Consider the following 12,868-nt stretch of genomic DNA (forward strand, 5'->3'; position numbering starts at 1 on the left):
GGAGATGGCTGTGGGCTGTTTTCAGTGCTGCTCCAGGAAGCAGGAGGTGACACAGGCAGACTGTGCAGGACTTCTGCTCCTGGCCTTCTGCCACAGCTCTGTGGCACAGCCCCAGCTCGGCTGGACCCGTGGGCACTGCTGGGCTGCTTGTGAGAGTCATCATCGTGACCCCCACACCTGGGATTTCCCCACGTCGAAGCCTGATGCGATCAGGTGTCCGCACTGCGTCAGACGTGGGTTTGGAGGTGGCACTCAGCCAGCTGGAAGGGGTGCAGAGAAAAAGCTCCTTAAAGGCTGGGGGCCACCAACGCTCTCTTTTTCCCCATCTCAAGCACTCAATCGCATTCCTGTGACGCTCTTTCTTTTTTTCCCTCTGCTCCCCGATGCTTTCCCCTTGCTCCAGAGCAAGGCAGCCCATCCCTATCCTCTGGGTGTCCCGCACCGCTGTCACCGCGCACCCCCCAGCACACCCCGGGATGCTGGCCCGGCCATAGGCGGCCCCGCAGTGCCCTCTCCTGGTCCCAGCTGCTAGGCTCTGCTTTTTTTCTGGTTCTTATCTTGCGGTCGGTGGGACAGCGAGAAGGAAAGAAATCGCGTTTTTCTCCTCAGCAGCCCTTCACCTGGAGACCACTGCCAGGAAAGTACGTGACCTCGTGGTTAAGTGACCTGAAGCCGCCCTGAGACGTACAGACAGACAAGAGAGGAGAGCTGCAGCCCTAAGAACACCTTTCCCAGGCAAAGGCAGATTTGCTTTAACTCCATGTGCAGACAATCTCTCCTGGATGCCCGCAGATACGCTGCTGATAGAAATCAGCTGCACTTCTATTCCTTTCTTTCCTCCCCGTGAGCATCAATCAGGACCCACTGCCTCCCATCCTCACCACTTGCACACAGCCCACTCGTGCTCCCTCTCGAAGGAGGGGAGCTCTGCAGACAGCACTGCCTGGGGATGGGGCTGCAAGCACGGGCTGTGGAAAGATGTTACAAAAATCCCCCATAGCTTCTCCTATAGCATTGAGGATTTATATCAGAGCTCCCGGCCAGCTTGAGCTGCCTCTGTGCCAGGATCTGAGCCCAGAAGGAAGGACAGCAGGAACCGAGGCAGCAGAGACCAAGCCCACGTAATGCTGAGCACGTCAGCGGGGGAAAAACAACTCCAACCTCCCTAGAAATCATTGGGAGATGCTTCGGTGGCTCAAATGCAGAAGGACTGAGGTTGCACAAGCTCTGCCTCCGCCTGCACCACGCTAGGGGGAATCAGCACTCCACGCTTCTCCTGCGAGCAGCACGAGCTCCAAACCGCCCCAAAACGCCGTCCTCCTTTCACCTCTGCTGCAGAGGGATGGATAAAAAAGGACACCCATCCCTCCCCCAGGGCTGCTGGGCACAGACCCACACTTATATGCTCCCGAGGGGGAGAGGAGCAGACCCCAGCCTCCCTAACCCCAAAACTCCATTACTGCCCCGGGCTCTGTAATGTGCCCAGAGCTCAGGCTCATAACTACAGGAGGAGCTGCAGGATCACACTGACGACCCCCCTCTCCCCCCAATCCTCAATGCCCACAGTACAGGCTTGATACAACAGCCCTCAAATCAAGATTCCAAACAGACAGATGACACTGAGGTTACAACAGAGCCTTTTAGGCCAGGGATGCTTTAAAAAAAAAAAAAATCAGTTTATTGTACCATACAAATGATAAATAATTGGATTGTTTTTCTCTTTTCAAAAAAAAAAAAACAAAAAAATCATTCAAGTGTATCTTACTTCATGTTGCAGTATTAAAATACTTTTCCCTTCTCTCCCCCCCCCCCCTTTAAGTAATCAATACAAAAATAATTGTGACCGATTTTTTTTTTTCTTTTTCTTTTTTTTTTGTGTCAAAAAAATCCTGGATTTTAGGCAAAAAGGCACACAATAAAAGGCTTCTCACCAGGAGGAAGAGGGCTTCCCCATAGCCCCAAGAGCCCCTATCCCCTAGGATAGCCCCTGCTTGTTCTGAGTAGAGTGAAAGAACTCACAGCGCTCTGCAGCGCTTTATGTCCGATGCCCTCCAGGTGTATGGTTGGCCCTGGCACCATCCATGCTCACACACAGGGCAAACCAAGGCACAGCAAAGCAGTACGGCTGCCTAAGAGCTCCTTGTGAAGTAGGATGCGAGGCTGGGCGTAGATGGAGAATGTTATTTTCCCCTATCTGCAATGCCCATCTGGGATTGCCCCGCCTTGTAAGTGCACTGTTAGGATGGCAGTCACACATTTCTGGACGTTTCTTGCTCAGAGGGTGAGGCATGAAACCAACACAAAAAGTTGGGCCTTCACTAGTCTAAGTAGGGGTGAGTTACAGCCCTCATTACCAGCCCTTTGGGGTAGAAATAATTGCTGGGATACATCCCCCCATAGCATCTCATAGCCACAGGAAGGACATAGCAGCCGGTTGGATGCTAGGAAAGCTACAGGTAGGCTCAGGGTGGGCTTCACACCTTCCTTGTTCAGGGTTTGTGGTCCCACACCTCAGCTGTTTTCCCATTGGGAAATGCTGTCACATCACCAGGAGGTGGCAAAGTCAGCAAAGGGGTTTTGGTGGCAGAAATGTTGGACGATCCAGCTCTGTGGGATGGCTTCTCCCCCTGCCCCAAAGCAGCTGTGGTGCTCACAACTGACCCCTTCACACCTGCTAGCTCCAGAGCAGGGCAAGGCACAGCCCTCCTGCTGCTTCAGGCCAGCAACCCGTGCAGGACAGCATCACCTGCTCATCGCAGCACGAGGCAGCATCAGGATGGGGGCACAGGGGGCCAAAAGAAAGGCACGTTCACAGAGCTCTCCTGGCACAAGGCATCGCTGCAAACCAAATTCCTTCTTCAGAGCAGCTCCAGGAGGCCCTCAGCACTGCAAGCAGGAGGGCAGACAAGCCACTCCTTAAGGAGGCCTGGCCCAGCTCTGCTAGGTCTCCTCATCCCAGAGACAGAGCTGCTTCTGCGGCACGTAGTAATCAAAGGTGTAGCCCTTCTGGCAGCTGCGGATGCCGCATTTGTAGGAAGAAACCTTGCCTGCAGCATCACGACTCTTGCAGTACTTGAGCATGCACGGGTACCACTCGATGCTCAGTGAGTAGCTGCAGATGCACGGCTTCCAGCGGTCCGTGCACAGCTTGCAGCGCTGCAGGTCGGGCAGGTCAGATGTCTGTGGCAGGACCTCGAACATGGAGCCGTCCATCCCTGCAGGACAAAGCAGGAGAAGTGCTCAGGGCACTCATTGCACCAACCTTAGGGTGGAGGAGGAGATTGAGGGCAGAGAGGGCAGTGGCAGGGGGTGTTCAACGTGGGTGTGGGATGGGAAGCATGGGAGGAGAACGGGCAGTAGGGAGAACAAGCCGAAAGACATAAAGAATGTAAAGAATGCGTCTCTTTTGGGTGATGGACCAGGTGAAAGGCTGCCTTCAGAACACCTAATTAGGTTCAGAGCAGCACTACAGCAGAAACATGATGAAGAACAGAAGAGTACAGCATGGTGTGCACACACCACGACCGTGCAACAGCAAACAAGAGCTGAAGCATCTCATGCCAACCGCTGGCAGCAGAGAGCACAACGCTGTGCCAGCTCAGTGATGGGACCACTTCCAGCCCCAGCAAAGGAAACTTTTACCTTTCTCCAGCCAAAATTTGACATCTTCTTCTCGGGTATAAATTGCTTCTTTGGCCTCTGCGCAGACGTTGTGGATGTGAGAGCTCAGCTGGGCCCCTTTGCTGAAGTTGACAGCTACGTCCATGCTGAGATGCTCCAGGCCCCGCACCTCCTCTGCCTGCCGCACTGTCCTGGGGTTCTTCTGCAATGGATGAGATCAGAACAACCTGAATCCTGGCTTCAGGAAATGATCCCTTGCAGCATGGCAGAATTTCATGCCAACTTAGGAAAAAGTACAAATGGATGCTCCCCTGTAAGTGCACCTGCATCCCACCTAGGGAGGAAGGCACTTAGTGATGTTGAAACTGACAATAATTTGTTACTGCTTTGATTCACCCGTGAACATTTATCAGTGCTCTGTTGTGATGGATGCTCACAAATCAGCAATTCAACAGTGTTGGGCAGAGGTTTTCGTGGTGACAGCTCCAGGCATTCACTCACCCTTTGACACTGCCCAAATTACATCAGGCCTCCGGCTGGTTTATTAGTAGACCGGGATGGATGCTATGAATGACATTAGCTTAATACTGAGCCCCTTAAGCAGGATGGAAGGTCAAAGGTGGGTCTAACAGAGCCCAGCCACGGGGCAGCTGCATGGGAAGCCCTAAGCAACCCGGGATGGACCCCCAGAAGTGGGGTTGGCTCCTACCTGTCGTAGCTTGGCCATGGACTCGCTGGGGATGATCTCGTTGCGGTGGAGCCGTGTGACAAAGCAGAGTGCTTGGAACTGGCTCTGGCCCCTCTCCAGCTCCCCCAGGATTAAGGCACGGAAGATTTTCACCTCCTGACAAAGAGAGAATTGGAAAAAAAAAAGAATCGTGGAGTGGGTCAGAGGACTTTGGCACATAAGGGGTGAACGGTGAAGGCAGGATCTTGCAGAAAGTTCCAGCCCAAAGAACAGAGTCAAAGGTCTCATACTTCTGCTACCTGAGCTCAGGTGTCTGCTCCCAGCTTCCATCCCACCCAGGCCTGCAGTGCAGTAACGATGTCTAAAGAAGTAATGGTTTGTTTGGCAATCCCAGCATAGCAGGGACAGACTGCTGCCAGCTCCCACCCCACATCCCTGCTCCCTCAAGCAACAGCTGGGGCTCATCCTTCAACAAGCAAGGAGCTCATTCTGTCCCAGCAAGAGATGCTCACCTTCAAACCCACCCCTTGAGGCTCTCCCATTACAGGCAGAGGCTGCCACATGCCCACACTCTGCTCCAAGCTGTTTCCTTCACCCTTCAGCCTGGAAAAGCCTCGTGTTGGCTCCATGTCCCTCCAGGAGAAAAGCCACTGACCTCAAGTAAAGCAGCACCAAGTGCCACCACGAGGGTTTCACTTCACCAGGCTGCAACAGTCTCAGGAGAATAAGTTTAAAGGGGAAAGTGCCTCCCAGTGTTTCATCTTCAAGCGTGTAAAGGAATAAACCATGTTAATTCAGCAGCTGAAGCGTGCAGACCCCCCCCACGACACAGGCAGTGTTATTAGCAGTGTTAAACAAGTTCATTGGTGCTGTTAGTTTCTGTAACGTGGTCTGTCCTGCTCAGGGCCCCAATGTGTGACCAGAAGGCAAGAGGAAGGGACAAGAGGAAGCACATCATGTGCAGGAAGGCATGACGGTGAGGGTGGAATGGGTGAGAGGACGAGACACGCTCAGTCCCAACACTGCACCATATAACAGCACTACTGGGACTGGAGGACCTTTTTCCAAGCAACAGCCTGACAGAGACCAAAATGTTCCAAAACTGCATCCCAGTCCATGTTCTGTACCAAGTGAGGCTCATTTTTTCCCTCCAAGCTACAAACTTCGTGAGCTGTAACCAAAGCCCTCTGGAGGCAGCTGGTCACGGCTCCCATCTGCCATCAACTAATAATAAATATATCCCAGGTCTTTGGTACTGCAAAGGTCCTCATTTGGCCAATAAACTACTAACAAGCTGGGATCAAGCACGGTCGAAACCTGCACCAACTTTTGCTCAGCAAACATCACACAGTCATCATCTCCACGCATCGCTCCGGATGAGTGGTCCCAACTTCTGAGAACAAATTACTCATTTCTGGAGCCAACAGCACGTGGAACAGAAATGAAAGTCATGAATTGTTAAAGCCAGAAGGAATCCATTACGATCAGCTGCAGCTTGACCTTCCTCAGTCAATAGTTTTGGCATCTCACATACACAGCTGTGCCAAGGTGCTGCCTTCTGGCCCCTGGCTGTGCCTGCTGGATGGCCACAAGGTCACGTTCTTCCAGCCCTCCTGCCCAAGAGGAAGTGAGCCTCTCTGTGGCTCCAAGCCACGTCCCCTCCAAGGTTTTCTCCACACCAGGTCATGCAGGCCAGCATTTTCTGCCTTCCCTGTCCAGACAACAAAAGGACACACAATTCAGCACGCATCCAAAAGCGCTGCCATCAGCACTGCGCTTCCCTCCCCAGGACAGGGGAACGGATATTGCTGGATGCATCTGTTGTGCTGAAAACTCAGTGCAAAAGCAGGAATCAAAGGGGATTTGGAAAGAAAGAGATACTGATTGCTTTTGCCCACAAACACCAGGCTGTTTTAATCACTGCCTTTAGTGCTCCTGGGTTGACTGACACCTCTGAGCAGACATGGGAAACATCTGAGAGCGTGGCGTAGCCTGGGAGGCAGCAGCAGAACTCAAAGCTGCTGTGTTCTCCAGGGTCTTACAACAGCATCTGAAGGCATTTCATTTAAGTACAACAAAAATAAAATAAAATAAAATCTAAAGGAAAGCAAAAATACCATGAGAAAAGACAAGTTGGGCTTATTTAAGTGTCTGGGGTTACGGCTGAAGCAGTGCAATGGGAGAATGAGAAGAAAGCAAAACATCCCAAACTTGACGTTGACCTAAGAAAAACCCAAACTGAAACATTCATGGAAATGAGATTGCTGCTGAGTCATAACTTTTTGACAGCTTTAATGGGGACAATCCCCCCTGAGACAGTGGCACTGCAGAAGGAGCCCCATCGCTGCATCTGGCCCAGCTGTGCTTCTCTGCTACAAAGCATGGCCAGTGCCTGAGCCTGGCATCTCCTCTTCACCTATGGATTTTGTTTGACTTCACTTTGCACCATCAGCATTGGGTCTGGAAATAGCAGACAGGAACAGGTATGCTCTGCATTAGGTCTGGAAACCTCAAGTGGATGTAGGAGATGAATGACAGCACAGGACTTCCCAGCCTGGGGGTGATTTTTGCAAAATGGGAGGATGTTGAGAAACAGAGTCCAGGTAACCCTTCAAAAATTCTTGGTAAGGGGTGGGAGGATAGGGAGAAAAGCACAGAAAAGTGGTTCTGCAGTGAGGATACAGCTGGAAAAGAGATGAGAGAAAGGGAAAGACAGCAAAGACCAATGGGAACTTGAGAGGCAGGAGGGGAAGTGGATGCTGACCCATCCTTTCCTCCACCCCAGGTTCTCCTTTCCCAGCTCATCCCCTCCCATCTCTCCCCTGGGCTCCCCACCTCCCATCACAACCCCTTGTGCTGAATCAGAGCCTCTGCACCCGGCTGCCCACGTACATCAAACAGCAAAGGCAGATCCTTATCTCAACCAAGCCTTCCACCAGCCCTGCTGACACTGCTGCGGTCAAAGCCTTCAACCCTCAGAGACCCCGGGGAGGGGACGTGCCTCTGGTGTCCCCAGGGTGCCGGCCACTTCCATCCTCCAGTGACTCAGCTCAGAGAGTTCCTTGGAAATACCCCAACCCAACAAGAGCTCCTTGGCTTGCCCTCCCTGCCCTTGCTCTGATAGCAAGAAGCTCGTCACACCAAAAATATGCCACGCTTTTCACGTGGAAAGAGCCACCAAAGGGTTTCCTGCTCCCAGAGAGCCCTTCCCTCCCCAGGCACCTCGCCTCGCTCCCACCAGGAAGAGCAGGAGAAATCAGTGCCAAGGTCGGTAGCCAGCCAAGGCAACCCAGTGCACCTTGAATTCTGGGTTTCTGCAAAATTTCCCAGCAGAGAACAAGCCCTGACAGAGCATTGCCTCTGCAACGCAGGGACTCTCCAGATGAACTCATCACGGGGGCGTTGAGAATGGTTGGCCCCAACCCGGGTACAGTTACAGCTATTGTTTGGCTTTGGACAGGACGGTGGTGCAGCAGGGAACAACCAGTTCTGCAGCTGCAGTATTGGGGGAACCGCAGCCTGGCAGGGCATGGGGAGAGCAGCTCCTCATCCCTAAAGGAGACAGAAAAGCTGCACAGCCAGTTCCCTGCATGCATGGAAGCAACTTCTAGCAAAGAGTTAGATTGCGTAGAAGTGCAAAGAAATCACACAGCTTCCTCCCTCCCAGCGCTGACCCCCACCAGCTCTTCCATGGGCTGCCATCTGGGGTGTGGGAACAATTCCACCTCCATTTCCAAGCTGGATCCTGCAGAGACATACGAGCCTGTGTGGTCCAGATCAGAGCCCGGCGTCTCGGCTTCACGTAGAGTAGAGCAAACCAGTTCTCAGGGAAATAAATTATTTCAGTGCTTTCCTCCCCCCAATCCATTCAGCATTCCTGCCAAACTTATCTCCCTCAGGGACATTGGCGTTGCTGAGGGATCTGGTTTTGTCTACGCAGGGTGGGGGGCACAGGCATAGGGAAGCTGTTGCTTGGGCACTGGGAACCCCCGACCCCACATCTCCCCCATTACCAGCAGTCTCTGCTGTGGTCGTGGCCCTGCCTGCAGAGCCCCGGGGAACTGCTAGAGCTGGCCAGAAAGTTGTTTTGCTTGTACAGCACAACTCTGCAGAGCGTGTGTTATTGCAGCCACGCTGGGGGGGGCCAGCCAGCTGAGTTACTCTGGCTAAGAGGGGATTATGGTTTAACCCCTCTTCTACCAGAAGGCACTTTGACGATCCACCCTAAAGCTGACTTTTCCAGCTCTGCACCCTGAATTCCAGGAGCATCCTCCAGTTCTGCATCCTGCCATGTGAGGGCTGCCCAAAGACAGCTCACTCTCAGAAGCCACTTCAGAAGCCAGATCCCGCCCCAGCAGCAATATGCCTGGGGCTGGGCAGGAGCAAAGGGCAGAGCTCCTCCTGCAGCCACTGCATGCAGCACAGCCACTTCCCTGCACTCAGCCATCAGCTCCACCAAACGAGCATTCTCAGCCACCTCATTACACCCCAGCATGTTTGGCTCTCACTCCACATTGCTCCATCCCTCCCAGTGAGAGTTAGGAAGACCCCTGCTATCTAACAGCAGGCATCTGTCCCAGTGGGGAACAGTGAATACATTTCAGTGAGCTCTCCATGGAAAACAGAGGAATTTGGAGGTCCCTGGTCCATCCTGCCTGCTAACCAACTCCTATGAGCAGCCACACCAGGTATTTCAGATGAAGCACAGCAACAGAGCTGGGTGATTCTTTCTAACTCATCCCATACAACTAGAGCACATTCATCCTGCCCATGGAATAACTCTCCTTATATACATATTTTCGGTACCTCTACAGAGGGCAAGAGGCAACTTTCCACATTTTACAGATGCCATCTCTGTATGGATGCTTTCCTACCTCCCCTGGTCCTTTAGCACCTAACAGGATGGGCCTCAACTTTATTAACAAAGGAACCCAAAGGGGCCAGCAGCAAAAGGGTTACCACACCAATAGCCATGCTTTCCCCCTTGTGTTTCCAGCACCATTTTTCCAGCAATCAGAAGGAAAAAGAAACTTCTCTGTATCTTTGTGCTGACCTTGGGCTAGAACCACCCACTTTGTTCTCAGGCCGCTGTTTAACAGCTGGCACAGTCATGTTTTTGAAATCAGACACAACATTTCGAGTTGCTGTCTCCCCTCCATCCTTTCTGCAATAAATTTTGTGCCTTACAGCACAAAAAGTTGGCAAAGAATTGTTCTCATCACATCCTTCCAAACTGCCAGAAAAAAAATGGGTTTTTGCTATTGCACATTAAGTCCCAGGTTGGGGTCCCACTGAGCAGTGCCTAAAGGAATGAGGAGAACACCATGGTTTGCACCGAGGACACGACTCCTCCAGGTTCAGCTTTGTAGGGGTGGAAGAGAAAGGTTAAAGCCCACCTCTGGAGCACTGCTCCAGCCCCACTCAGCTTCCAAAGCAAAGAGCTGAGCCATGATCTCACTGCTCCTTTCTTGTCCTGTCCATGGTCTAACAGCAATTATTTGTCAGCAAAACAAAAAAATAAGAAAGAAAGATCTGCCTTTGGAGTGCTCCCCTACAGTTTAAGCCAGAGAAGTGGAAAAGCATTTGCGGAGAAACCCAGCAACCCAACCACAGCACGACCACAGCTTGAGAAACCCTGCTTTACAACCCCAGCTGCCTTCACAGAGAGCCTGCAGACCTTCTCTCCAGAGAGGAGAAGTTGTATCATGCTGGAGAGATGAGCACCACCACAGAACAGGGAAATGCCTGCGTGCAGCCAGGGGAACAGGTCAGCAGGGGATGCCTGGCCAGGCAGCTGCTTGCTCACATCATTGCTCACTGCTCCACGCATTCATCTCCTCCATATCTTGTTGGCTTTCTTCAGCTTTGCTCCAGCAAAGCCATGAAACAGAAACAGCCTGTCCCTTGCTGTTGTAAAGCTGAAGGTTGGGAACAGGCTGCACCAAGGCTGCTGCTTGCAAAGCTTCCAGGGAGCGCTGCCTGTGCATCTCCACCAGGAGCCGAAGGCATGGATGGAGCTAAGGACTTAAAGGCAGAGATACCTTCAGAGAAAAGCTCAGCTATAAGCAGGATGAGAGCAGAAGAGCCAACACACACAACCATTGGATTTGTAGGTGAGATTTGAGGACAAGACCCTGCATGCAAGTGAAAAGAGCTGGAAGGGTCAACAGCTCAGGACATCAGAGCTCCCCATGTCACTCCCCAGACCCCCAAAGGACCGACCTAAAGTTCTGTGCAGAGTTTGGAATTCCCTCAGCCAGGAATGCGCTGTGGTATGCAGTTTTACAATCTGGAGGCTTAAAAGCCCCCCTGGTGTGCCATGTCTTCTTGGAATTTATTTCCTCCCCCCCCCCCAACAAGAGCCATGGGACTGTTTCCTTGCATGTGTGCTGGTGTGCACGCTGTCCCAAGTCAGCATGGCTTCTACTGACATCTCTCGACTCTGCTGACAGCAAAAGACCATCAAAGGGACCAAAAAGGTCCACCAAAAAGGAAAAGAGGCACCAGGGGAGTCCCTGGGAGAAGGCTCCAAGGTTCTCAATGGCTCAGAGCACCACTCCTGCCTACCTCGTGGCTTGGAGCTTCCTCTTGCCGCTAGCCAAAGTCCACCAGAACAAACAGTGTGAGCAGAGGGCTGGAACAAGATAACATCACGGTGCCACCTGGACAGCTGTGCCACTGACACGGCAGCACACAGCTCGTCCCTGGGCAATAGGAAATCCACTGCATCCAGCTTGTTAAGCTCTGCTGCGCTGGCTCTGAAGTTCTCATCTCCTGCTGAGAAGCGTGGGATCTGTAGCTTCAGCTCTGTGAGCATCACCTCCCTGCAGAGAGGCCACAGGGCCTGGGAGAGGGCTGGGAGGAGGGGGCTGGCAGTTCCAGGTTGTATGGGAAGTGCTTGGCTGGCAACAACGCACACACACACATACACACACACGTGCTCTCAAAGACAGCAGCCATCCACCTGAGGAACCAACCGCACCCCGTATGTGGCATGGAGAGAGATGCCCTGGAGACATATAGAACATGCTCAGCCCATGCAGGAGCCACGGACTGGAGCTCTCCCCATCACACAGACACTCTCCTGCCCTGACTGCTCCATGCCCCACTGCAGCTGCCAAAGCAGTGCACCTCTCAGCTCAAGCAGGGAGAAAAAGACCTGCTGCACTCAGCTGGGCAGGGAGCAGGTGATGCTGCTCATCCCACTGCAACCTCACCACCTCCATTCCCCACACAGGCAGCCCAGGCTACAGGTGAGAGTGTCTGCAGGGCACAGAGCTACACATGCAGAGCTGCTCCATGCAGGCTGCGAACAAAGACCCAGCAGTGCCTGCAGGTCTTTGGACCCTTCCTCCTGCATGCACAGGAGCCCACATTTCTCACAAGTGGTTACTGTAGAATGGTTTGAGTTGGAAGGGACCCTCAGAGGCCACCTGGTGCAACTTCTCTCTAATTAACAGGGACACCCACAGCTCCAGCAGTGCTCAGAGCCCCATCCAGCCTGACCTCGGCTGTCTGCAGGGATGGGGCACCACCACCTCTCTGAGCAGCCTGTGCCAGCGCCTTACTGCCTGCAAAGAACTTCTTCCTTATATCCAATCTAAAAACTCCCTGTTGCAGTTTGAAACCATAACCCCTCGTCTTAACAGATCTGCCTTCTGGACCCCCAGCCAGGCTTTACCAGAAGGAACAATGTCACATCCCACAAAACTCAGCACCCCGATCTGAACTAAGCTCAACCAGGGCAAACGGTCCCGAGTGCAGCCCTCTGTCTCCCAGCTAAGAATCACCGCGGGCGGCAGAACGCACCGTGAGTCGTTCGCCAGACCGGACCAAGGGAGAAAACAGGTTTTCAGATCACACCCTCACTTCGGGGAGAGGGGAGCATCCCGGGGAGCGCCTTCCCAGAGCACGGGGAGCGGGCAGATCCCCCCCCCACCTCACCTGTCTGAAGTCGGCGGTGAGACTGATGAGCGCCCCGTCGGTTTTACGCAGCTCCAGGCTGATGCAGTCGGAACCGCTGTCCGCTTGCAGGCTCTCCTCCGTCACCTGCCCGCCGGGCAGCCGCACCCGCACCCGCAGCTCAGCCCTGGCAGCGGGGCCGGGTAGCGGGGCTAAGGCGAGCCAGAGCAGGGCGGGCAGCGCCGGCAGCCGGGGGCCGCGCATCCCACCGCGCCTTGCCGGGACTCAGCGCAGAGCCGCGCGGCCGCCGCCCCCGTCCCGCATCGGGCGGAGCGGTGCGGAGCGATCCCCGCTCCTCCGCAGCTCCCCTCGCCCCCCGGCTGCACTTCCTCCCCCAGCGCGGAGAGCCGAGCCTCGGCCCCGCAGCACCGCCCCGCCGTTAAAGGGCCAGTGCGAGCCGCAGCTGCTCCCCAGCTGGGCTGAGGGGGGAGGAGAGAGGGAGGGGAAAAGGGGATTAAAACAAGGCAGAGGGAGCCCGAAGGCAAAGAACGTAGTGCTGTCTCGAGCCCCGCTCCCCTCTGCCGGGAGGATGGAGAGGCATCTCCAGCAGCACCAGGGCAGCTGCTGGGCTCTCCTGCGCTTTTTTTTTTTTTTTTT

General features: G+C 53.8%; 1 protein-coding gene across 1 annotated transcript; it reads right to left on the reverse strand.

The window, feature by feature from the left end:
- Window positions 1-1,652: 1,652 nt before the first annotated feature.
- On the reverse strand, window positions 1,653-12,647 carry OAF (out at first homolog). The gene is made up of 4 exons (XM_003212688.3): window positions 12,254-12,647; window positions 4,331-4,465; window positions 3,643-3,823; window positions 1,653-3,215 (listed from the first exon to the last, which is right to left on the reverse strand). Exons 1-4 carry the CDS (start codon window positions 12,473-12,475, stop codon window positions 2,941-2,943), a joined length of 813 nt encoding a protein of 270 aa, XP_003212736.3. The 5' UTR covers window positions 12,476-12,647; the 3' UTR covers window positions 1,653-2,940.
- Window positions 12,648-12,868: the final 221 nt, after the last annotated feature.

The sequence above is a fragment of the Meleagris gallopavo genome, chromosome 26 (genome assembly GCF_905368555.1).
Source record: "Meleagris gallopavo chromosome 26, MGAL_WU_HG_1.1, whole genome shotgun sequence".
NCBI lineage: Eukaryota > Metazoa > Chordata > Aves > Galliformes > Phasianidae > Meleagris > Meleagris gallopavo.